This window comes from Takifugu rubripes, chromosome 21, assembly GCF_901000725.2.
Source record: "Takifugu rubripes chromosome 21, fTakRub1.2, whole genome shotgun sequence".
NCBI lineage: Eukaryota > Metazoa > Chordata > Actinopteri > Tetraodontiformes > Tetraodontidae > Takifugu > Takifugu rubripes.
In genome coordinates, this window is record NC_042305.1 from 7,910,870 (window position 1) to 7,938,119 (window position 27,250).

The window sequence follows — 27,250 nt, forward strand, 5'->3', positions numbered from 1 at the left end:
ACGCCCGTCCATGATTGTCTTTGTCCCGCTCCGCTTCCATCCAGACTCTGAAGTGCTGATGAAAAGCTTCAGGGTTTCCCTCTGATTACTTATTAAGAATGCTGATTTGTTTTAACCGTTTTTTTCAGGCTTGTTGTTACTCTTTTTACACCCTGATCTCCTGTTCTTCCCTGACCTCCCTCTCATTTTCTCATTTGTTCTCATTGCCCTTTGGCGCTCCCCATCAATGATGACTTTAGATTTCTGATTGCTTATTAAAAGCCTTCATTTGCTTCCACAGCTTTACTTTAACACCTTCTCTCGACTTTTCCCAACACACAATTCCCTTATTACACTTTCTTTGATATCGCTTACCTGACTATTTCATCCTCTCCCCTCGGCCGCCCCTTGCTCTCCTGAATTCTGACCTCTGGCCACTGGGGAATCTTTACTCCCCACACGCACTGACAAGTTGACAGCATGACAACAGAAGCTTCTCAGAATCACTAATTGCAGTGAAGCTTCCATGAAATTGTATCTGTCATCCCTGAGTAATAAATGTAAATGAGTCCTCTCCTTGCTGTAATCAGGCTCTCTCTGTGTTCACACCACTCAACAGTTCACTGATACATTCAGAAGCAGGAGACAAGCTGGACGTTCTATAACAGCAGTCACAGCATGCCAGAAAGGTCAGCGATCACTGACCCTTTTTGACCGATGCGCCACTTTTTTTAATTTCCCATTCTCCTTTATAAAAATGGGAAAAAGTGACATTCTTTTTAGGGAATCGAATGTTCATCAGTGGTTACTGTATGTATTAGCTTGCTCTGTGAGTGAAGGTGGGGGTTTACAGCAGGTAGAAAAGGTGAGAGATGGTTGGACTGGTGGGGAGTTACTTACTTGAAAGGCTTCTCTCCAGTATGTGTGCGTATGTGGTTATTGAGTGTTGTTGCTCCGGCGAACGCTCGGCCACAATATCCACATTTAAACGGCCTGTCGCTGGAGTGGGTCACCACATGATTCCTCAAATCTGATGGCTGAGAGAAGGACTGGGAACAATGGCCACACTGGTAGGGTCTAAGAGAGAGAGGCAGACAGTGACAGGTGAGGAAAAAAATGGAGGAAATCAGTGTTCAAAAATATTTATAGACATTAAAGTTGACATTGTTAAAGATAATATGGTGATTTGGGTTTACTGCACACACATTGTATCTTAAGTTACATTTTTCTCTTTGCACGCAAAATGTTGCCGTTCCAGATATCTTTGGTTTTCTTTTAAATGTTGGACATGTCTTGGATTCATCAAGGTGAAAGCTCTCAGAAACAAACATATTTTGTTTCTGGAAATAAAAGGAGCAAAATTCATAATAACTGTAAACACAGAATTTAAAATCACAAATGAAGAAAGAAAGTAGGTATCACACAAGTACCCTCACTGCTAGATGATAGAACACAGCACACACACACACACACACACACACACACGCACGCACGCGTGGGGAAGGGGGCGTCGGACACTGCTGCCGTAACCATGGCAGCATGACCCTCATCAACAATTCAGGCCAGGATCATGACTGCACCATCTATCACCATGTGTCTGTGTGAATGTGTGTTGTTAAGAGGGGCTGAGATAGAGACCGTAACAGAACCAGAGGAGGAGATAGAGATAAAGATACACACACTGTGTGTGTTTCTGCTTTCAGATGGGAGTTCACAGTGGGAGTGAATCAGACCAAAACAAACAACCAAACAATAGCTGTGTTGGCGTGTCGTCCTGCTTCTGTGCAGCAGATCTAATCTCCCACTTTTTCTATTTATTGAGCTGGACACAGTCACTTGTTATCATTATCTCCTTATTTAAACTTACAGGACACTTCCAGTGTGATCATAGTTCCTATTGATCTCTGCTTAGCTATTATCATTCTTCCTATTTCTGCTCCCTACAACTGTATAAAAACTTTTTATTTCCAGAATAGAATAATATAACAGAGGTACCATGCTGAACAAGTCAGCGTCTCTCCCAAAGATATTTTTTCTGGAACGTGCCTCCATCCTGGTCCTGTGGCAGAAGAACCACCTCCACAGTGCATCACATGGTGATTTTAATGCGTTTTACTGAGCCAAATCAATGTTGAATTGAGCCTGGGTTTGGAAGCCTCCTTGCATTAATACACAGAAATGTCCTACGTTCATAATGATATTAATGCTTAAGTTATATCTCTTCAATAGTGGTAACGAGACTTATTGATATACCATGCACGTAGAAAATAAAACAATGGTTTTGGGAAAACCAATAAGACAAATAAGTACAAACAGTGAACTAGAATAAAACAAATAGACCAGCGTCTTTACTTGTTCTATTAATCACAACACCTACTGTACCCTGAGAGGATAACACACACAGAGCAAAGTAATAAGAATAAAATAGTCTAATATAAAATCGAAAAATTCTCACTTGCAGTTTTCCACATAAAAGGCGTCTTGCTGTGGGGGTTGGTTCATTTATCAGCCGGCTGGTCTATAAGTTCACGCCTCAGTGGGCCACACCACTATTTATTAGGTGGGTTTTCTATGAAGAGCAGCATTGATTGTGAATAGTTTAAGTTGATGAATGTGTGGATATTATTTATTAAGACAGCAGGCCTGGAGATTAATGCTCAGTTATTGTTTATTACAGTAGAAAGAAGCATAAACTCCTCAGATAACACACGCACACAAAATCCAATGCCCTCAAATTTCTGGGGAACAACAGAATCAAAGGACAGTGCATATATAGGCAATGGATGAGATTTTGCTTTAATAAATTAAAGTTGAAGGGAAGTCAATGTAATGTGAGCATGTGAGAGTGTGTGTGTCTGACAGGCAGAATCACTTTCAGCAAAGCAGTTCAGGCCGGTAAACTTTGCCTTTCAACACAACATGTGGGAATAACGACAGTCTGAGTTGACGTGTGGCTGCGTTGAAGCATTTAACACACAAGCCGATGAAAGAGACAAGCAGCTTTCCATCCCTCCTGGTATTCAAATTATATTGGAATAAATTTTTAATTCCCCCTGACTGTATAATTTGACCTGGGGTCAAAGGTCAGCATCCACTGTTAAAAGCTGTAGTTGTCACAGATGCCTTTTTTTTTGTGGTATGAAAGGGAAAGAATTATGCACAGGAGGAACTTTGAAGTGTGTGTGGGACTGCAGCGAGTAGCGATGCAGAGTGAGCGCCTTGATTGACCCATCTGGAGTCGGACTAATCCATATGAAGTTAAATCTGCGCAGTGAGGATGACTCGTCCGTCGGCCTCATATGAAGACATTATTCCTCTGAGACTGGCTGCTATTAATCACTGCTGCTCCCTTCGTCAATACACAGCGCGATCAATGTCTCTCTGAACGCACATCGAATCACACACATAATATGTGTGTGAGCACAGAGACCTTCAAAAACCAAAAACTTCACTGGTACTAAACAAACACATCACATTTTACCAATCTGCGCGTCACCTTATGTCTTTTGCAACACTATTAATCTCATCTCTGCTTTTTAAAAACACAAAGACAATTTAAACACTGAAACCCATGATACAATTTACATTTTTACTTTGGTGACAAACATGACGAGTACAAATAAACCTTGGAAAGAATTCTACAAGCCCGTTTATCACGGTGACGGATCGTCACCGGTTCCTCCTGCGGCTCCACGGAGAAAAAGGGAATAAAGCAATTTTTCAACACATCTGTGTGTCCAGCAGGGACAGCACACATCTGTGTTAATGTTAAATGCAAATATGTCTGCACGGTTGGGTGATAAATCTTCTAAAAGTCAACTGTTTAGCAAAACAGAGAAGCAGACTCGACACGCAAACATTTAGAGCTAATTGGGTTTTTGGGAGTGTTGTTATTCCACTCTGCGTGGGCACACTTGGGTCAGACCTGCCTTTTTATTGAAGACTGGCTTCAAGGTTTCCTTTTTTTGAGACAGAAAGTGACAAGTATACATAAATTTAGAAGTTTAATGACAGATGTAAAAAAATGATCATTTGCTGAGATGAAATAATCATGTGCCGTTGCTGGAGTGTAAAGTCTAATAGAAAAATAAACATTTCACTCCAACATACAGCTAAAACTGTGCTGATGTACAGATTCAATCAGCTCCACTTTGATACCATGTGTGATAATATCCATAAACAAATCCATGGCTTAGTCATAAACACGGGCAACCACAAAACTTACCCAGTGAGACTGGGAGATCAAAGTGGTGGGAGAAAACAGCCCATTTCTGATAAAACCACTAATGACCCAGTTAAACACCAGTGCAGTAAACACATCAATCATAAAAGCGGAGGTTAATAATTTCATCATTGCAGAGGTTTATAGCCAGTGATATTAGGTTCATTTCTCTTCTGACCTGACCCCCCCACACATCGCTCATTTCCATCACAGAACTTAAACAACATCCCGTGTTGTGATCTAAAGCGTGTCCAAGGCCTCGCCGACATAAACACACTTCTCTTCTGGTGAAAGATTTTTCTCGCCACAGGAAAGGAAAAAAAAAAGACAAAAAACAGAGAAAAAACCTGAAAGAGGAGGACGATTCAATGTAGCTTGAGAAGCTGTGCCATATTGTAAAGCTTATGTAAAGAGCCTTCAGTCTTCCAAATGATCATTTCATGTAAACACCAATAAAGATGTATGAAGGGGAAACAAGAACGGAAATGAGGCAATAAATAAATAAACTGAAATATGGGTTGTTTTTTGTACATGTCTGTACATGTGAAGCTACATTGAATCCTCCAAATCTTAAATTAATTAATTCCAGTTAAGGTGAGGTTTTTAGGGATTAACCATACCCATGCTCACATATACGAGTATCAGGCATACTAGGACCCTGACGATCTACAAGTCACGACTGTTTGGCTTGTTCAGCTGAATTTTATCTGCTCCTTTGTCCCATAAAACCTGCATATTGACAGACAGCTCCACATCGACCTCCCCCTCCCTCCCCCATATCCAGCCCACATTTTTCTTCCCTATGAGTATTAGTTTATTGAATAAGTGGCATCTGTTTTCCTGGCCCCGGTCAGCGTAAGGCGAGGTATTTCTCACTGACACCCAAGCTGATTAATACGCTGCTCTGACTCACCCAACAAAAAATAAAGCTAAGCAAAAATTTTCCAATACAGCCCCCCAACAATCAACATTCACTACGCCTTCCCTGGTTCCACCATCCCGTATAATTAAGTTGGCAGATGTTATATACAATCAAACATCCTCATGTTAATGAGCACAAAGTCCCACTTTATGTCAAGCATAAATGATGGCATGATGAGACAACAAAAGTATTAAATCAGGACTAAACTTCTGATTAATTGTTTCCTCTGAAATGCTGCAATGTCAAGTGTTCAAGACATGAAAGGATGAGACATGGATGGATGGATGGATGGATGGATGGATGGATGGATGGATGGATGGATGGATGGATGGATGGATGATGAATGGATGGATGGATGGATGGATGATGGATGGATAGATGGATGGATGGATGGATGGATGGATGGATGGATGGATGGATGATGAATGGATGGATGGATGGATGGATGGATGGATGGATGATGGATGGATGGATGGATGGATGGATGGATGGATGGATGGATGGATGGATGGATGGATGGATGGATGGATGGTTTTTGCAAGGTGTGCTTTCTGATGTTACAGGGTCGAAGGTTTGGTTAATAATTACATTACTGATTCCAATCCAGTTTGGATTATTGCTTGATATTCATGGGAGCCTGATGAAAAGATGATATATCCAACAGCCCAGATACGACAACAAATGCAACATGTGCACAAGTGTTAAATCAGCGCAGAAAGTTCCAACGCTAAATTAACTCCACCAAGGTAAGTATGAGTTCTAAAAACATTTGCTTAAATTGGCAAGAAAACATTTCCAGTCTATTTATTACCCTCAGCCAGGCACTGCAACATGAGAAGACAACATATTTCCATTCCACCTTTGAAGTGTGTTAAACTGGAGCTTTGACAAAAACCCTCCACATTTAACTTCAACACAGCTGGGTTTGTTGGTTTAAATATAAGTGGTTTATGGGAGTTTTTCAGCATTTCCCTACATTGAAGGATGAATGAATGGGATATAAACACAAAAAAACAGAATATGACTTGTGCCAATGTCATGCAAAGACAAGCGCTACTCCAGGGAACAAAGGAAAATAGTTTTAATGATTGTTTTTTCTCAATCCAAAAACCAAGGCTTGGTTGTAGTTGGATACAGGGACAAGCTGAAATTGGTTTTCCATGTCATGACTTGATTTAAGGCCTGAATTGAGATTCCTGGATACCTTGTGGCTCCATCTGTCAGCTGTATTAAACTGATTTGATACTAGCAGTGATACTGTAACAGACAAAAGCTTTACTGTCTTACCTGTCTGGATTCTGTGGACAAACGTGCATCTGCAGCAGGATCCTCTGGGTGAACGTTTTAAAGCACTGGCCACACTTCCACAGGTGCCAGTCACTGAAATCACTGCTCAGCTGGCTGGTGGAGGTTGGGCTGGCCAAGATCCGCTGGTTCTTTGACCCCAGCTGGCTGAAACTGGAGTCTGACTGAAGGCCACCCCCAATCTTGTCCATCAGGGAGAAATTCTTCGGGCACGGTGAGTGCTGGAAGACCATGGAGCGCATCAGGACCGAGGAAGAGCACGAAGAGGATGAAGATGAGGAGCTTTTTCCATTCTTGCTGAAGGATTGGAGAGACTCTTGCCTTGTCATAGCTTCCATCACTGAGGCTGGGACGTTTACTGGGAACAAATAGAAATGAGGATAAAGAGGACTCCTGGAAGCAGGCGTATGTTCAAAAATCGTATTGATGTATTACATTCAGAAGGAAGGCTTTAATCCATACTTTGTAAGATAACAACATCACAACATGCATATGAGTCAAAAACAATAACATTAACAAGGCTCAAACATTGTATGTAAGTGTGCAAATTAGATTTTTGGTAAACCGGATGATGCCGACTGTCCTCACTTGACCCAGAACTGAGCTTGGCTCTGTTCTGCGGTCTGAGCAAATAAGAGACCTGGACTTCATAAACCTTCATGATGTTTGACATGATTTGAAGAGCGCTTGTCTACTTGTCTAAATGATTGGTTCGCCTTCCCATGGTTACGATGCCGTGTACCCGTTTTCCATCATTCATTATTTCACCTCTGCTATCAGGCCACAGAAGTGCATTGATCCTCTTATAATCTTATGAGGAGATAATTACACCATTTGTAATTTGCCCAATGGAAGTATTGATGCATGCATTACTTGCTGCTCACCCATAATATCCTCATTTTGCAACAAACAGCACATATACAAATGGCACATTATGGGTCAATAACGCTTGGCCTGCTCATGGGGAGCATCATTAAAATGGTAGAATTATACAGTTAAACAGTTCTCAGCACTGCCGACTGTAACTTTTACATCTTATTTCACAAAGTGAGTTTTTACAAAGTGAGTTTTTATCTAAGAAAAAAAAAGTTGGACTCACTTTCAACTAAGGTTACAGTCAATTACAATTAAAACTCTTTAAACTATTTCTATTTTCTGAAACAATCATATAATCTTCCTTATTTATGTCATATTTTCCCGTTTCATCCATCTCCCTCGATCCTTTCCACTGTTTAGGCTTGTTGAGAGCACAAGTCATCCTCCTGATGTCGCTGCTCTCCAGAGAAGATTTTAGACAGAAGAGCAACAGAAATAAGATATACCACAAAGAAAATGTACCCAAAAAGGCAAGCAAATGGAGTAGAAGGTGGAAGTAAAGGAATGAAGAGGAGGACGACAGAGAGGAGTCTTACTGTAGTGATTTTTCTTTTCCTGTCAGTGTGCATTATTGTTGTTAGGCGGCAGCGAGGCTGCACAGTGTCGGGCAAACAGGCAGTGATTGAACAGAACATACACAAGTAAACAACCACGGGGTTTGTATGCTACACTAGTGTGTTCGTGACTGCGGTGTATTTGTGTGTGTCCGTCATCAATAATAAGATTGTGCTTTCACTTTGAGTAGTGTAGTATGTGTGGGTTTACAAGTTGATATTTAATACATGTTTATACAAGCAGTGTGTGTTTAAATATATGTACAACTCGTGTTGGCATTACAAATGTCATGTAAATGAGAAGTGAGCGTTTTTTATTTATTATGTATTAAAACCACTGAATAAAGGGGGCACAAGCCTTTTAAAAAGTAAAGCACAGGCAGGCAGGCAGGCAGGCAGACAGACAGACAGACAGACAGACAGACAGACAGACAGACAGACAGACAGACAGACAGACAGATAGATAGATAGATAGATAGATAGATAGATAGATAGATAGATAGATAGATAGATAGATAGATAGACCTCTCAGTCTGTTCTGCAGTAATTAGGAAAATAAACATAATTTTTGCTTTACTGAATATACTGGGACTCACAGTCCTGCTGTCTCCACTGGCACAATTAAGATGCCAAAGTCATCCTCTGCGGTAGAGTCAATGCCATGGAAAACCCAAATGTAGTTAAATAAATTTCATGTCTTTAATTTGGAGCAGAGCTGCCATCTTTCAGTTGTTCAAATAAAGCCTAATCGAATTTCTGTTCATTTAGATGTGAACAAACTTGTTTCTTGACTGCTGGTTGGGGGAAAAAAGCCAACTCTCCCAGGTCTTTGTCCTCCCTCTGTGTGTCAGTATGCAATATTTCCATGTGTGACTGTCTTGTTGGAAAATAGGAGACATTTTGGCAGATATTGGACAGGAAACCCAACCCTTAACCAGAATCCATGCCGTATTTTTAACCTTTTACACAAGCTAAAAATGTTTAAGGAAATGAAATGAATAACAAGAATAAGATCATTAATCAATTATTGACTGAACCCCTAAACCTGCTAGACCATTTTCAAAATGTTTTCTAGGACATGCTACCATATAAAAGAGATTATCTTCTTTATCAACTTTTGTGAGAGTTGTTCTGGTCATGTAGGTCCTCATAAAGGCCTCTGTGCATCATTGCATGTGACTGTACATTACCCTGCCACAGGCCCATCATAAGAACAATAACAGAGAGGTTCCATCTGTAGAATAAACTCCTTTGTGGTAAAACATCTCTCATTTACAATCAGCACGATTTAATTTAACCGAGTCTGTGAAAGACGACCTCCTAATTCAATTTATTTCGATCTGGAGTCCAAAGATTAAAACTCATTCTTCGTGTTTTGTACTTTTGCTCTGTAATTGTGACAGAAAAAAACAGATTCAAAGTTTGTTTTTGCTTCCTCCTGAGGGACTCTGTCAAAGGCAAGGAAAACCAGATAGAATGGAAAAAATATAAACAGAGAGACAGAGCAGAAAACTGGAGATGATGTAAACAAAAATAAATTAGAGACAGAGAAGAAACAGAGGCCGAAACAGAGGACAATGAAGACAAAAAGTACAAAGGAGAGCAAAGGAAGAAGAGAAAGGAAATTAATTCACACATGACACTGACAGCAGGGTAATCGATTTAACCCTAAACCCAAAGAAATTGAAATCAATACGGGGTCTGTCTTATAGCTGGAAGGTTCAGACGTTACAGTCACATCTTGCATCAAAAACATCTCAGAAGAACAGAAGAATCTTACAGTTTTCGTCCTGAGCGATGCACTGCAGAGGGATGCCGAAGAATGAAGTGTAGGAGTCATTGTACCAAACCAGCAGTTCTGTTCCTCTGGGGATGTCCACACATGCTCTGTAGAAGATACAGGACCTGAAACAAAAACAATCAGAAACGTTTTCAGTCAATAAAAAAATTATTGCTGTTATGTAAAGTTTTTTTTTTTTTCATTTGTCTGGGTCAGACAAACCAGACTGTGACCCACAGAGCTCCTCTGTTTTCCAGCTTGAAATGTTATTTCGTGAAACAAATTCAGACAACCACTTAAAGTGAACAGAAATCACGTTGGATCCAAACCACAATTGCTTGTCAATGTCAGAAACAATTCAAGGCAAGTTAAGTTCCATCAAGCACAAAGTGTGATGCTAATGCAATTTGTATTCTTTACTAAAACACCTCTTAGTGCAGTCAAGTCTCTTTTAAACTTCAGAAGTAAAACACCATTTGTGTATGCTGACAATCTGTGTCAATGATAGGAGAAGAAAAACCAGTGGCTAATGCTACCAGATTTGTGACATTAAATCAGAGTGACGTGGTTTGATTAGAATAACAGGAATCAGTATGATAATAAATCAGCTAAGTTGGTGTAATTTCCCAGCAAAGAGTGCATCTGTGAGTACATCCTTGTTGAGCTTTTAAAGTCCATACCGAGAACCTACACACCCCGTCAGGAAAAAACCTAATTTCCAATGACGGCTCTTCCAATTCACAACTCATTCATGGGTAAAACTAACACAATGAAAAGGAAACTACATGACTGATGGCTTCCAAGAATTCTAGGGAATTCCTGGTCATTAGGGATAAGTCACCAAAAAAATGATTAGGGGGAAGTACCACTGAACTGAGGATGTGGACTTACAACTTGTGAGTTTCTGGTTTTTTTCTACCATACCATAGTGCTATCTTAGTACTGCCTTATTTAAGACTGAGCTAATAATACTGCTTGTTAATGTGCCAGATGCCACAGCTCAATTTTGGCTGCTCGTTGACAAAGAACTCTTTAAGCCGGCTGCAAATACTCCAACGAATAGTTTCAGCAAGTGAAAAAAGCAGAGTCATGATCAGGTACTTTCTGACAATCCCTGTCAGGGCTCTGTGTCACCTTGTTTATCCACTGGTGGCGTGTGGCTCTGCCCACTGACTGTTAGTGTTTCTCTTCCTGTTTTTCTACCTACTGAAGCCATTTTGTTTTGACACAAGAAGATGATATTAGTATTGAGACGCAGGCTCTGTGACTGAGTAATTACATCTGGTGAGTGATCTATAGATAATAAAGGCATTAAATAAGATTTAAACTAGATGCCAGACATTTGAAATATTTTTGCATAATATGTTAATTGTGTACTTATTCTGCTAGAACTTCAAAATCTGTCATTCTAATTATTTTTATTGATTCATTCATTCATATTTTTTCTTTAATTTTTGCCTTTTGGCTCATAGCAAGCTACTTTAGGTCATTTTTACAAACACCATTTATTGATTAAAGTTTCTAAAGTTTCATGCTCATTATTTAAGAGCATGTTTGTGAAATATTTTATGAAATCAGCACAATGTTGTAGTTCATGTCATTTATGTCAGTTTCAATATATATAATATAATATACTCTTGCTTTGGGTGCATCATAATTGTGCAATATCTCTTTAAATCCAACAGGTATCACATTAAACTACTTGACAAGGTACTAACCCACACATAATGGCAGCGTCAGCAACAGGTAAATCCAGTAAAACATCATTTACAAAACTGTCAGTAAGGAGGAAGTATCTGTAAACCCTTACAAACATATCAGCTTACTTCTTAAGGTTCATAAGAGGTGTGAGCTTAAAAAGACTGAGGATAATATTAGGAAAAAGAAAAAGAGACAGGAATAAGGATGAAAGATAGAGACCTTGCTGAAATGGATAATATTTCAATATTGAACATTTTTGTTCTTTGTTCTTACAGCTACGACACCCAGAATACTTATGTTTGGAAAAAATCCGACTGAAATGATGAAACTCAGTCACTTCATCACAGGAAAACACAATCAAAAGAAGTCCATAAGGTTTAGGCCGTCGCCCACAGTGGTTCAAACATTAAACATTTTCAGTCATCCAGGGAACAGAGTGAAACATGACATGAAGAGATGCGTCGCTCAGTGTCACCCAGGACCAAATGTTCTGCTGCTGCTAGTGAAGCCATCTGATTTTACTGAGGAAGACAGGCAAATCCTGAATTTCGCCTTGAGCTTCTTTGGACATGATGCTATAAAACACCTAATGGTTATCTTAACACAAAGCGATGGAGGAGGAAATCCTTTTGTGAACCAACTCATTGAAGATGGTAGCCACAAAGTGCACATGATCAACTTGGAAGAGACAGATCTTCAGGATGAGGACTCTAGAGAACTGCTAGAAAAAATGGAGATAATAATTCAAGGAAATGGGGGACAACATTTAAATTTTTCAGGCGAAAACGATGTGACTCCATATCCAAAAGAATCCCCAAACCTAGTTCTCTGTGGCAGACACAATCACTTAAAGATGTTGGTGCTTAACGTCATTTTGGGAAAAAAGACTGTTCCACCTGCTTACCTAACAGAAGATGTTAAAATGGTGATGTTGCCTTCCTTGTCTGAAAGGTCAAAAGAAGAAGCCAAAAAAGCAGCATTAGAATCGTTCTCCTACTGTGACTCTGGCGTTATTAATGCCTTGCTTTTAGTCCTTCCTTTACAACCTCCATCGAAAGAAGATGTGAAAGAGTTAGAAGCGATCCAGGCAGCATTCGGCGCTAAAGTCAAAGACTTTATCGTGATTCTTTTTATTATAGAGGGAAGGGTAAACAATTCATGGGTTGAAAGGTTTCTAAAGCAAAACAGAGATATCGAACAGATCGTCCAGAGCTGCAGTGGCCAATACAAGACCATCGACATATTGGACAAGCAGCAAGTCTTTCAGGCAATGCATGTTGTGAAAGAAATGAAAACTGTTACAGGCTTTAGACGAGAAGACATGTATAATACACCTGTTTCACGACAATTATCGTTGTTACAGAGTTCTGGTAGACCTAGGTTGCTTCCAAAAAGAGCGTCTCTTAGGAAACATCCGGCTCCAAAACTCTTGGAAAAGCCCAACGTTCCATATCCCCCGTCTCAAGGTGCAATGCAGTTAGCCAGCCCAGCAGAAAGAACAAAACTGCTCAGGATGATGCTTATTGGGAAAACTGGCAGTGGTAAGAGTGCCACTGGAAACACAATTTTGGGGCAGAAACACTTTGAATCTAGAGTTGGTATAAATTCAGTGACCCGCCAATGCCAAACAGCATCAGGAGTGATTGATGGGTACCGCGTTGCTTTGGTTGACACCCCTGGCTTGTTCGACACGTCTTTTTCGAACGAAGACACTAAGAGGGAACTTGTGAAATGCATGAGCTTGTTGGCCCCTGGACCTCATGTGTTTTTACTGGTGTTACGGATTGGCCGCTTCACGTGGGAGGAAAAGATTACAGTGGCGCTCACGACAACATTTTTTGGTGAAAAATCAAAAGATTTCATCATTATCATATTTACTTGGGGAGATGAGCTCAAAGGTCAATCAATAGACAGTTATCTAGCACAAGATAAGGAGGGTTCTCTTCAAACACTGATAACACAATGTGGAGGGAGATACGTGGTCTTCAACAACAAGGACCAGCACAATCGTTCTCAGGTCAGCCAGCTGCTGGTAAAGGTGGAGGAAATGATAAAAAAGAATGGCAAAGGTTACTACACTACAGAGATGTTCAGGGAAACAGAAGATGTCATTGGCAAGATAACAGAGAAAATTATGAAAGAAAAGGAACAAGAAATACTGGTGCAACAAAGGACATTTAAGTTACATCATCAACAAGTAAAACAAAGAAGAAAAGAAAGCATTGCAGAGTCCAAAGATAACTTAGATCCAAAATATGAAGAGTTGAGGGATCTGCAAGAAGTGATAAAGATTGAAGAAGAAAAAAGAGATCAAGAGAAAAAACAGAAGAAAAGACAGGAGGAAGCCAAACCACAAAAGTTCCAAAGCATATTTAAAGGTTTGAAGAAAGGACCAAAGTCTGCCCAAGAATCTGACACGAGAACACAACGTAGAGCTGAGGTGACAAAAGAAAAAGAAGTTTGGGAGCTGGAAAGTAAGGAATGGGGGGGACAAAGAGCTTTAGAAGATAAAAAGAAACACACAGAGAACCAAGAATTGCTTCAAAAACTCAAAGAGCTCGATGTGAAAGAATCAGTCACAAGAAAAAACTTAGAGGAGGAAAGAGAACTGAAACACATTCAAGAGGAATATGAAAAGAAACAGCAGGAAATTAAAAGGAGATATGAAGAGGATGCCAGGAAGGAAGCTCAGGAATTAATTTGTGTCGAACAAACCTACATAATTGATGTTTTGGATAAGATTGACATTTGTGTAACGCAAGTTCAATCGCTGTTGCAAAGCCAAAATGAAATGATCATAGAACGTCTTTGCAAAAACAGTGCAAACAAACGAGACTATGATGAACTGAGGAAAAAACAAAAAATGGAAGAAGAAGAACTGAGACTAAAACAAACTGCTAAAGGAAATCTGGATAAGGAAATCAGTAAGCTAAAGATGAGGCACAGGGAAGAACTACAGCAGTGGATAAATGAACGCATGGAAATACCCGGGAGAAATAGGCCTAAACCCTGCACCATTATCTGAAATGTTTTCTCATCATTTGCTCTTCACATTTAATGTAAATTTATTTCCTTTTTTACAAGGTGATTGTTTAAAATGAGTTGTTTTTCACTATAGAAATGTTAAGAAGAAAGCAAAGGATATAGACATGAGAACTGATGAGTTATTAATCAGCATTAATGGCCCCAAACGTCCCTCAAGGCAAACTGATGTCATGAGAGATAAGATGAGTGTTTTCATTTATGTGAATAATATTATTGTGTGTCCTGTAACAACTACTGCTAAACATCTAGCAAGAATTAAAAACTAATGTTTGACTGGTCCTTAACTTGCTACAATGGTTTTTGTTTCTTTATTGTTATGTTGATTATAGTGTGGGCTGTTTCCTCTTGGCCAGGCCATAGTTGTAAAAGGGGCTTTAAGGTCAGCAGTAAATCGGATAGTTAGATAAAGGTAAAGTAAAATTCAGTTTTCATTTTATTGATACTTTAGTTTTTATATTAATCAATGTACAAATGGATCTCCAGGATGATAAACAGATACTTTTTTAATTTTTTAGAGAAATCTTTAGTTGCTCTAGTTAATACCACAGGTTATAAGTGTAACCAGGGTGCATCAACCCAGTGAGATGTAACACGGAGCACTTTAGGCTTTTAATTATGCTCCAACTCTACAACAACTTACTTTTCTGTCTAGAGGATTTGTCTTTTTTGTAATCTCACTGACAGTTTAAAGCTTTTACCAAGTACATTTCATGGTGACAGCATTTCTGCTTATCAAATCCTTTGAAACGCCTTATGGCTTGCAGGAAGTAAACATGTGTCGGTTGTTACAGTAGCTCAACAGGTTGAACTCAGATGAAAATGAAGTTATCACACTAGACCCAAAACACTTTAGGAACATATTCTCTATGATGTAACCTTGCTGGGCATGAACCTGACCCCCAGGACCACTGTTAGGAGCCTTGTTGTTTTGTTTAATCAGGATCTGTCTTTAGATACCCATATTAAAGCTGTTTCAAGGTTTGCCTTTTATCACCTGTGCAATGTTGTTAGTTAGTGAACATGTACTGTTTATTATTGATGTTAATGCTGATTTGCTCTGTATATGTGGAATAGAATGCCCATCTGTCATTCCAGAGAGGAACCCTCATCTATGGCTCTCCTTCAGGTTTCCTCTTTTACATGACCAGTTCAAGGGTCTATGGACAAAGGGGGTCACAACTTTGCAGATTGTTAAGCCCTCCCAGGCAAACAATGTTTGTGATTTTGGCCTCTGAATAAACTTGACATGACTACATTCGGCTTGTTGTGACACTGAATGACAGACCACACCTTTTCCAGTAGAAGGGAGTTCCAACTGTTATTAAACAGGTGGTGTAACAACAGGAAAGTCAGTATGAAACCACGACTTTAAGAAGTTCACCTGGTAAGTTGAAAATAAACATGCAGAGAAAATGTGTTTTCTTGGTAACCACTAGGATTTGTTTCCTCAGGTGGTGCGATCCACAGGGAAGTACAACTGGAAAACTCCTGCGACAACTTTTACAGCAACTTCATGAAGCTGAGGTGAGTGAAGCATCTTCAGCATGTTAGATGGAAACAGACACAATAACTGACTTGTTCATTATTAAATCATAAACAGATGTTTATAATGTGTGTTTTTTAATATAATTTTTAGAGATGCCATCTACATAATATGGGATACAATTGATGTTTAAAATATGTTTGATGTGGACACACATTTGTATTTTTAAAGATTTTTAAATACAAAATGTAATTACAGAAGTTTTATTTTTAACATCTTTGCATTTCTTCTTATTTTTGATAGGACATTTCCTGAATTTTAAAGCCATCTCATCTGAATTTATTTCCTGCTAACACCAAGTGACGGCATGGCAGCATTTGAAAATTGCGGTAAGAATTTTAGGGTATGACAAGAAAATGAATGTGCCACTAAGGCACACCAACAGAAACTATGCAAAACAAGACAAACAGGGACAACAAGTAGGCAGTCTAATATTGAATACATTTTACAGACTCAATTGGCAAATGTTTCCTGGTTTACAAACAAGAAATCAGATTACTTAATTCTTAATAAATGTGTCATGATGTGGTTTTTGTTTGGTACTAATTTTTTTCCTAGGATCGTACCTCAGAATTGTGGTTTTTGGAAACAACCAAAAGGAAAAGACAGCACTGACGAACAATATTGCAAAGAGAAATAAACCCCCCCGGGAAGTGAGGGAGCAATGTACAGTCACGTTTGGAGAGTACAAGAGAAAAGGAATAATTGTAGTAACAACCCCAGTTATGTTGAATCTACCTGAAGTTAAACTAAAACATGAGATCAAAAGGTGTGTTGCTTTTTGTCCCCCTGGACCAAATGTTCTCCTATGGTTACTGAATCCTTCTGATTTCAGTGAAGACGAACGTCTCAATGTAAACACAATTCTAACTTCCTTCGGTCAAGAGGCTTGTAAATTCTCAATAGTCATCAAAGCACAGACTGTGGACGTAAACGTAGAGAATGATTTACTCAACCAGGTCATCCAAGACTGTGGAAACAAATGTCACACGGTTTCTCTCGAAAAAGATCTTCCAGAACAGGATTATGAAGCATTGATGGAAAAAATGGAGATTATTGTGAATGAGAACAAAGGAAGACATCTGAACTACACTGAACAGAATGACCCGGCAATTATACCTGTCACCTCCAAAGCACCTCTGAACTTAGTACTGTTTGGGAGATTTCAAACCTGGAAGAACTCAGCAACCGGTGCTATTTTAGGAGGAAGAAAGAATGACTCAAATGACAATCCTTTAGAGTGTGCCAAATTCCAGGGTGAGGTGTGTGGACGTGCAGTATCGCTGGTAGAGCTTCCTGTTTTATATGGGACACCTAGGGTAAAAGCTATAAAGGAATCAATTCATTGTATGTCTCTCTGTGACCCCGAGGGAGTCAATGCCTTCATCCTGATCTTACCTATGGACTCCCTAACTGATGAAGATGAGAGAGAGTTAGAGACCTTGCAAAGCATTTTCACCTCCAGAGTAAAAGACTTCATTATGATTTTGATAACAGTGAAGTGTGACCCCAGTGCTGCAGCTGTTCAGAGTTTTCTAAAGGAGAACAAGCACTTCCTGGAGCTTTGTGGACACTGCAGAGGGCGATATTTTGTCCTGGATGTGACGGACAGGCAGCAAGTTGATCAGCTGTTGCATATGGTGGAAAAAACAAGAACTGGGGAATCCAAATGTTTCATCGGAGAAATAATGGAAAAGCCACAGAGTGAGTCTGGAAATGCTGAGGTAGCTCTTTCAACGGAGTTGACAACAGTGCCTCACAAGTCATCACAAAATGAAGAGTGCCTTAGGATTGTGCTGATTGGGAAAACTGGCAGTGGAAAGAGCGCCACAGCAAACACTATTTTGGGCAGAAAATGCTTTGAATCCAATGCCTGTTTAAGTTCAGTCACCCAATGTTGCCAAAAAGAGACAGGAGAGATTAATGGGCAGCCCATTGTTGTTGTGGACACACCTGGGCTGTTTGACACAAAGCTGACCGATGAAGAAATCAAAGAGGAACTTGTTAAATGCATCACCATGTTGGCTCCAGGACCCCATGCCTTCTTAGTGGTGGTAAAAATTGACCGCTATACAAAGGAGGAAAGGGAAGCCATCAAACTGATCAAGGACTTTTTTGGCAGCAAGGCAGTAGACTTCATCATCATCATATTCACAAGGGGAGATGAACTTGGGAATCAAACCATTGAATCTTACATACAAAGTGACAGAGAAGGCTATTTGAAGAAGACGATCAAAGACTGTGGAGACAGATACCAGGTCTTCAACAATAAAGATCAGAATGGTGATCAAGTCAGAGAGCTGCTGAGGAAAATTAAGCTAATGGTGCAAGAAAATCAGGGAAAGAGTTACACCTCTGAAATCTTCCAAGAAGCCGAGGCAGCCATACAAAAGGAGGCTGACAGAATCCTGAAGGAAAAGCAAGAAGAGATAGAGAGAGAGAAAAGGGAGATAGAAGAGGTATCCACATGTGAAATAGAAGCAAAGATAAAAGAAATGACAGAACAAAGATACATAACTGCACAAGAAACAGAACTGATCAAGGAAAAAGAGGAGCTCATCAGAAAAGAGCAGGAAAAAATAGAGAGAGAACAAGAAGAGAAGGCAAAAGAAAAAATGAGAATGATGCTGGAGGATGAAGCCAAAAGAATAAAGTGGGAAAAAACATCTGAAGCTTTGGAAAACAGTGTGAATGCTACGATGGGCACTGAGGAGATTTATATGGGGATGATGAAAAGAGATACATTGGCAGAAGAACAGGAGGCTTGGGAGAAGGGAAGAATGGAATATTGGGACAAAGTACTTTCAGAAGAGGAGCAAAACCAACACGAGAATAAAATGCAACTCAGAAAGCTCAGAGAGGAATATGAAAAGGATGTAGAGAATTATAACAAAATGAAAGATGCTCAACTTCAAAAAGTCAAAAATGAAAATGTCTTGGAAGAACTTCAGGACACGCTTGAGGAAAAACTTGAAGCATTTAAGAAAAAATATCAGGAAGAAGCAAGAAAGGAAGCTGAAAATAGCAATGAATTCCTATTGAACTACTCCATGAAAGTCTTAGACCAAAAGGAAAATGATGAACGGGAAAACGATGTTGTGAATCAGAGGAAGCAACAGCAAAAGGACCTCATCGTCCAACAGCTGAACAAAAACAAATCTTTTCGGAAAGACTTCCAAAGACTGCAGAGGAAACAAGAAGAAGAAATGAATCACCTACTAAACACAATAGGTGAAGATAATTATGACAATGGGACTGAAGAAGTCACTCAACTAATAGCAAAGCATGAGGAAGAAATTGACAAATGGATACTAGAACACATTAAAAAAGCCAGAGGGAAATGTGTGATCTTGTGACAAAATGAGACGGCAACATGTGAAATTAGAATATTCGTCCCATTCAGAAGACTCCCAGGTTTGTCTTACAAGGATCTGGAAAAAGTCCCCGTTGCCTTCAAACCCTCCAGCCTGAACTCTTCTAACTCCCTTTACTTTGGTGCACCTGACATTAGAAAGGCCTAGAAATTAGAGTCTCTACGTCCAGGCTCAAAACAAAGCCTTCCCTACAGTTTGATTGGCTTCCCCTGTTCCATTTGCATTTAACTCTTTGTGTTTTGATGTCATCTTAGTTTAGAACTGTTGCTTTGGAAGTATATTCTTAAGGGTGCTATCTTTAGCTATTTACAGCACGTTGGTCAGTGCAAACTGTGTTTTATGTGTGCTCCATAAATACATTTTGCTTGCTTACTTACCTTATTTTATTCCACTTTGATTTGATTTAATTTCTTTTTTAAAAATTCTATCAGTTTGGTGTAATGCAGTAGTTGCTAATGCCATCTATGTCTCTTATTGTTTGCTTGAAAAAATACAATAGAATACAACACATTAGCATTTTAAATAACATCACTATTCATCATGAATGTTCTGGTTCATGAAAGTAATAGACTAGTTTTACATTGTAAACAGGTTCTTTGTTGTGCATATAATTAAAGGAATGCATGTAGTGTTTACACTTACGTTCATGTCAAATTGTATATTTATCATTGAAGTGAAATACAATTGATCCAGTGAAGCACAATTAAATTACTAATGAAATATAGAAATGTGTAACTCCTGTTAATATGTCTCATAGTATGATAGAATTAAATGGTAAATGCCTTTTCACATGGTGATATAAGGTGTTGAAAAAAACAATTACCACCAGTCAGAGAATTAAAGGTGTCCTTACCTGTATTGAACCACCATCATGTTCTGCTCCCCACAATGCCTGGCACAGCGGATATACCTCATCCAGCTGGATTTACTGGGATCATTACCATCAATAAAGTGCTGCAATGTCCCTTCTGCATCATAGATCTGGAATATACAGATACGGGCTCAATTAAAAGCTTTGAAAAAACAAATTAAATCAGGATCAATTGATTGCATTATTGTACTACTGTACTACTGAGATCACATAAAGCGACATCCTAACAGGACCTGCACCTTTAATTTCTCGAGGGCTTAAATGTTTTTTGAATTTATTGATGGATGTAGCAGATTACCCATGAGTTTATTATAATTATAATTAAATAAATAAATAACACAAAATTTAAAAAAAAAATATATATATATAAAATGTAATAAAACTTTCAAAAAATCAGAATGGCATCAGAAAACCCACAATTATACTGCATTAAAAAAATACTGAGGAAGTATTTGATTTTATGTTATATAAAACCACTACACTATACTTGTCTCTTTTCACCTATAGATTACTATTTTCTTCCCCATTGCCTATTAAACCTCATAAAGCAAGACTTATGTCCAGGTTTTTAAAGTTATCCACAGTGTAGCGAGCTGATGTAGTAATACCTCCCCACAACTGCGCCCCCTTTTGTGAGGAGGTATTACAACATCCTCCTCACAAAAGGGGGCGCAGTTGTGCAAAATGGTTGGCAAAGAACAAAGGGAAAATCAAATGTTTCATTCAGGGCGGCAACTTTACAAATAAAATTCTACTTTTAACAATTGTTCCACTCAAGCACATCCCATAAAACCACAAACAATACACATCACACTCTGAACTTCAATATAAATATTGACTGGATCCTCTAGTCACCACAATACTATATTTTCACCATGTAATATTAGAGACAGCAATAGAAGAGAAAGAGGTAGTAGTGACATAGTAGTGAAACATACCTTTTAGTAGTTTTTATAAGTTACAGAAAAATTACAGAAAAGTTGTAGCTACAGGTATAAAAAGAAAATGTATAAATGAGCATAGATAGCTTATTACTATCTTACAAAATAGTTACATTTCTCTATTTTGATCAAATTAACATGAACCTGTTGCTTTGTTGGGAATTCTGGAATAAAGTGCACAAACAAAAGTTTGACCATAACGAAGAGTTGATTTTTTTGGCTGTTCATTTTTTTCTTTAAATGATTTGCTTAAAATAAAGCCAGTATAAATGTGAATAAATTTACGTATTCATCATTCAATCCACTTACACAACACAATTTAAAACTTCTGTATTTATTCCAAATGTTCCCGTTATACTGCCAATTAAATTATTTGAATAGAATGACTGTTAAAATCATTAAATATTTTACTTAATTTTACATTATAAACAAGTACAAAACAGAGGTAAACATTTATGCAATCACGATGTGCTGTACATAGGCAGTAAACATTGCTGAAAAACCATGGAGTGTGCTTCATTTTGTTATGATTAAGCTGTGGACTTTGACTTTGGGGACTTTTAAAATGTAATTGCATATATCTGTCTTTTTTTCCCTTTCTGATTGTATTTTGAACATCTGACTTCAATATAAAAACAGACATTGGCTATAAAAGCATTAGGATACATTACAGATCTAAAAGAAGCGAGTAAGAGGCAGAACAGAAGAAGACAGTCAGCTGTTTAAATTTAAAGATGAGCTAACTGATCAGACTCTGCAGTCTATTTGATGTGTCGTATCCTAGCAGGAAAGACATAAAAGTGTGTGCATTTAAAGTGTGGCTATGCAGCTTTGGCCAGGCCTTTGAAATAATGGATTTAAAAAAAATACTACCTGTACTATAGTAGTTTTATTTCAGAGTATACACCCATAGATTAGGTTAAGTGATGAAGTGTAATTCTGAAGGCAAAAAGTCTGTTTATGGGAATGTCAGAGTGGAAAATTATCTACATTTTATGAGACATCCCATACATCTGCTTTGTTTCACTTTAAGGTGTTGAGTTTTCCTGATGGATGTTTGCTACCAAAAATTATTTGGGGCACCGCACTTGCAGCTGAAACAAAAAGAAATAACTCCAGTTGATTTGAAATGTTTCAAGGAAGTCTTGGCAACAAATCATTAGCCTCTTCTCCACAGTTGTGCTGAAGCTGTCACTGTAACAGGCCCGCTGGGTGTTAAACGTTACACAAACCTGATTTACACATGCCTAAAAGCCTCAATGCTCCATCTGGGAATGTCTAAACCAGAAAAATGAAGAAAGTCGTGTGTTCTAAACTGACAAGAGTGGAAGCAATAGAAAGAAAGGAAGAGAAGGATGATGGCACATCTATAGAATAAATCCCAATTCTAAAGAGGTCATAAGTTGTATGCGGTCACATTAAATAAAGTCTAATATTTACACCAGGCCTGACAGAGCTGAGATGTAAGCTTTCTGGAATCTCCTCCAGCTGGACTTAATGTACTTTGGCTCAAACCTCAAAGAAGACAGATATCAGAGATTCACAGAGAAAATAAATTAATGAAGCTTTTCTTTTATTTTGCTGCAGAATTTAAATTAAATGGGTCGATCCAGATAGAAGCAAATTAGGTGCGTAGTTTTAAAGGTACATCAAAGCATTAAAGATATATGGAATTTAATGTACTGACTTTCAGTTAAATATTAATCACATGGCAAAATTCAAATAACATTGTTAAATCCAGGTTTTCTGTGCTGACAAGGTGTTGCTCCACTGTTGCACAAAGTCCCTGGTCCAACTACAGGCCTCATCTGGATCATGGCTGGTTTAAGAAGTCATAACTAAAGATGTTCAGAATCAGGATGAAGAGCGTGGTGTAAAAAGATGAAGTTGAAGCTGTTTTTCTAGTAGACATTGTGCCACAAGAGGGCAGCACAAAGGCAGTACCCTATTAGAATTATATCATCAGAGCAGGGACATTAATTTAGAACATCGCATATCAAGCATCCTGTATATTTGTAGAACCTGAAGGTCCTGTTGACCTTTTGTGGAAAACAAATGGAATTTAATGCAATGCAGTTGAAGCTGATATTACTCTGATCTCAGACTCTGCAGCTTGAGCTTTCCCGCTGTGTCCGATGTGTCTAACTTTAAAGTTTACTGCACCTTCGCAATGCTAGAGAGATCTAAGCAGATGCATGAAGACAATTTATCATGTTGACAAGTCAGAGGCAGGTAAGTATTGGCTTAAATTCCGAAGCCCCACCCCTCTGCAAGATCCATGTGTAAGATCAAGTACAAGAGATCACGCTAAAGTTAAATCAGTACATAAATCAACAGAGCCATGAACACACTATAATAAGCAGTTAGAATAAGTCGATCTCCTCATCCTCACAGTGTTCATTATTAATCCATCCCTCCATCCATCCGTGGTGATGCAGCGCGACTGTATTGAAGAGGCGTTGAGTGCATTTATAAGGTGATGACCTGAGCCAATAGCAGGCCCCTCTGCTGTCCACACGGCCAACAAACAATCAATGCTGTAAATGACTGGGAGAATCGTTCATTATTCTCTGCATGTAAGCACTTTAATGTCCACCACTGTGTCGGTCTGGTCCTCTGCCTTTATCCAAATCATTGTTTCAGGATTCTGTGGAGTTCATTAGATGAAAATAAAAGTTTAAATTTAGTTTCTGTCCATGTCGAAGTTGAACTTCGCCATATTTTCTTCAAAGCAGAGTTCCAATAAGAAATTCAGACTAATTATTCCCAGAGTGCCCTATATTTCTCTTCCACTGAATCTTGCTATTTCTCGTATTGTGAACCAATTTCACAACTTGGCACTGCTCTTGGTTTTAAATGTCAAGTCAGGTTGACTGCAGAAACACTTCACGTCACTGAGGGTCCTCATAAATAAGCGTGTGCAGAGCTGGTAATAAAACTCCTGCACTCTTCTCTTGTTTAAACCTTTTGTTACTTGCAGAGATTTTTCACCACATCTTCTTATACAAATCACAGCTCCACTTATCCACTTTACTTGATGTTTTTTTACCCCCTGAAATAAAAACATGTTAAACTTTTACCTACTGTGTCCTGTTTATGGTAAGAATTTAGAATCACTTAAGATAAGCTCATTTATATAATGTTTTCCTGCTATGTGTGGATATTTTTACATATATTTAACAGAAAACACATTGCAGGTACCTGTAGTGCATCACCTGCGATAGTATTTCAATTTCAAAAAGTGTGTAACATGTATTTTTTCAGAAGCACCTGTGTGTTTGACCCAGTGCCGCCTGTACAGTGAACCGCCTGAAGCTGCAGCGAGCTGGAGCCTCTCTGAACAGCAGCTGGTTTCTAGCTTGATGCTGTTCTGTCAAAAATGTTTTGGCTGCTGGTGTTTATCAAATCTATCGCTGCAAAAATTCCATCTGCAAGACAAACGGCCAAATACAACATGTTGTTTAGCTCAACGGCTAGAAAATGTTGCAAACAGTTCCTGGCTGTTGTGCTTAGCTCACAGCTCCAGCTGTCTTTATTTATTTTATTTTATTTTATTTTAAAGCACAATCATCAGGACAAAGTTTATCATTTTTTGTGGCTTTTGTTTATTAAAGCTCAACAAATTACAAGTGTTTGACCTTCATTTTTTCTAGGACAGTTGACCTGTCACATTATATTTCGACTGGTAGACCTCAGGGCACAGGCTAACACATTTTCCTTAACCATGAAAGTTAATAAAGTACATACATTTGAAAAGACTGTTGTACTATACTGTTGGTTTTAGACTAGACTAGCAGTATTTTTCAACCGGCAATAGTTACCTTTTAATTTAGTGTCATGTTCTACACAGAATCATGCAGTTTTCTTAATACTTAAAACAAACTTTTATGAGGAAGTGACGAGCTAAATTCTTGTGTTCAGCTTGAAAAGTTCCAAAGACAGAATTTGTCAATTCTTTGTGATGAATAAATTACAGAATTTTACAGGAAAAACATAAAAATATGCCGGTGCTTATCTGTCGGCCTCCGCCTCTTTATGCTTACAAGAACCAGAAGAGTGGAGGTAAGAGGGGAGGATTACCTCAATCACACACTCCCTCTCTCTCTCTCTCTCTCTCACACACACGCACACACACACACACACACACACACACACAGAGGAGTGAAAGAGGCTGGATTTACCACCGTCTCCCTATCCCTGTCCACACCAACAGCTGACAGAAACTGCTGTTTTATTCATAAATTGAACACTAATGTTTTGATATTTTAAATTTTCTATTTTAATTATAATATAACATATACTGTATATTAAATAATATACACTATATAAAATATAAAATAAATCAATAGTGACTGCGGTGAGAAAATACACACATCACCAACACCAATTATGTTCAAATACCTTCTTAAAAAAATGATAATATAAATTTATTATCATATTAAAACATTATGATTACATTTATGTAAAAAGTCCTTATGTAATTAAAGTGACAGGTATAAACCGATGCCAGGCTGAGCTCTGATTACACCATACACATGCACACATTGGCGCTCCGCCACAAGAATGCAGCTCAGTTATCAACTAAAGACACTTAACTGCACCACTCAGGCAACGCTGGCATGTAAATGGCTGCAGCAGCAGGGGGACGTTAGGCGACCATGATGAGTACGTGTTTGTCTGTGCATGTCAAAGGTGTTTATCGCTGGAGATGTGACACTCGCCTGTCAGAAAGTCAGTTATCAAGTCAAATGGTGTTAGTCAGCACTCTCCTGCTTGAGTGTACAGACAAACACATACTTGGGAATGTTGGTCACTGAAGATAATAGTAAATTGAAGATAAAAAGAGACTTTTAAATTAAAATCTTCAATTTGTACAGCTGGATCCACTAAATATTTGTCTACAAATGTATTCGACAAAATGAGAAAATCATAATGAAAATACTGTGATTTTTATATATAAAGATATGCACTCAAAGAATGTAAAAAGAGAACGGAACAAAGCTAACAGTAAGTCTGGTCATTTTCTGCTGTAAAGGGGGAAAAATGTTGGCACGCTCCGGTGCAGCCAAATAGAAATAAAATTCCCCTTTGTGTGTTTAGTGAGAGGCAGAACCTGGAGGTCTCTTGGGTTACATTTGGACCACTGACCGTTTGCTGCATGTCGCTCATTCCAAAACATGGTTAAAATCTTTAACCCCCATAAAATCCCTCTTTTTAATGTACTTTAGCGACAAAATTACACAAACCTGTTGTTAAAATGGTACTGGACACGATCTGGCATGGAGCCACTAAAACTTTCAAATGCTGCATTCAGGTACCATATGGAAGTGCTGAACTTTATGATGAAAATAATAAGCAAACACCAGGTAACTGTGCTTACAAGTTTTAGTTGTGGTTTTGTAATATCTAATTGGTTGTGTGGTTAACGTAGCTCATACAGTATCAGAGCTGAATTCAGATGTTGAGAGACCAGCCAGATGTGCCTGCAGACAGAACATCAGTGTCAGAAAAAAGCCTCACTGATAATCTGCATCTACTTCTCTTTCTCCACTGAATACACTGCTGTCCTCTTCTTTTTCACTCCAAATCCTGTAAAACTGTTCCTGAGAGACAATCAATGCGTGCACACTTCTCTCCTACAGCTAATCAATGAAACTCTACTAATTCTACTGTTATCTGCATTCTTCATTTGCTTTGTGTGCCTCCTCTGCCTTATCTTAGCATGTCCCCTCCTCCTTTTTCTCTCAGTCTCTTCCTCCTTTTCCAAGTGGGGCTCACCATCGTTCTGCAAGTGATGGCCAAACCAGCATAAACACTTTAAGAAGACTTTGACACCAAAACAGAAATCTGATTCAGGTTGAATCTGAACAGTGCATTCAAAGTGCACGTGTATGAAGCATCTCCACTTGTCTGATTGTGCAACATCACATCGTCATCGCTAACACATCCGCAGGCCTGCTGCGTGCTTTCTGTCACTGACTTCCTCCATATACACACACATGGGCTTAATCTGACATTTAAAGACTTTGTACTAGGGAGCTGGCAGGAAAATGTCTGTTTAACATCCAGGCCTACTGATTTTGACACGCGTGTTCTCACATGCACCTCCCTCAGGAGAGTTTCTACGCTAGGTTCAT

General features: G+C 38.7%; 3 protein-coding genes across 6 annotated transcripts in view; 2 read left to right on the top strand and 1 right to left on the bottom strand.

Moving 5' to 3' along the window:
- Positions 1–27,250, bottom strand: part of prdm6 (PR domain containing 6) — a 42,787-nt gene that overhangs the window by 3,920 nt on the left and 11,617 nt on the right. For all 3 annotated transcript variants that reach the window (XM_011615538.2, XM_029829916.1, XM_029829917.1), the window contains exons 5-8: positions 20,155–20,282; positions 9,639–9,763; positions 6,411–6,786; positions 880–1,056 (exon numbers count right to left, since the gene is read on the bottom strand). In XM_011615538.2, the coding sequence (XP_011613840.2) occupies positions 880–1,056; positions 6,411–6,786; positions 9,639–9,763; positions 20,155–20,282 (806 nt within the window). The remainder of the gene's footprint in view (positions 1–879; positions 1,057–6,410; positions 6,787–9,638; positions 9,764–20,154; positions 20,283–27,250) is intronic.
- Positions 10,830–14,389, top strand: LOC105418007 (GTPase IMAP family member 8-like). Of its 2 annotated transcripts, XM_029829915.1 has the most exons (4): positions 10,830–10,922; positions 11,324–11,384; positions 11,615–14,129; positions 14,172–14,389. In XM_029829915.1, exons 2-4 carry the CDS (start codon positions 11,366–11,368, stop codon positions 14,362–14,364), a joined length of 2,727 nt encoding a protein of 908 aa, XP_029685775.1. In that variant the 5' UTR covers positions 10,830–10,922; positions 11,324–11,365; the 3' UTR covers positions 14,365–14,389. The 2 variants fall into 2 exon arrangements, with proteins under 2 accessions (XP_029685775.1, XP_029685774.1); XM_029829914.1 differs by having other exon boundaries at positions 11,615–14,389.
- LOC115246433 (GTPase IMAP family member 8-like) lies at positions 16,171–20,265 on the top strand. Its single transcript, XM_029829913.1, has 2 exons — positions 16,171–16,256; positions 16,486–20,265. The coding sequence occupies exons 1-2, from the start codon at positions 16,235–16,237 to the stop codon at positions 19,281–19,283; spliced, it is 2,820 nt and encodes a 939-aa protein (XP_029685773.1). The 5' UTR covers positions 16,171–16,234; the 3' UTR covers positions 19,284–20,265.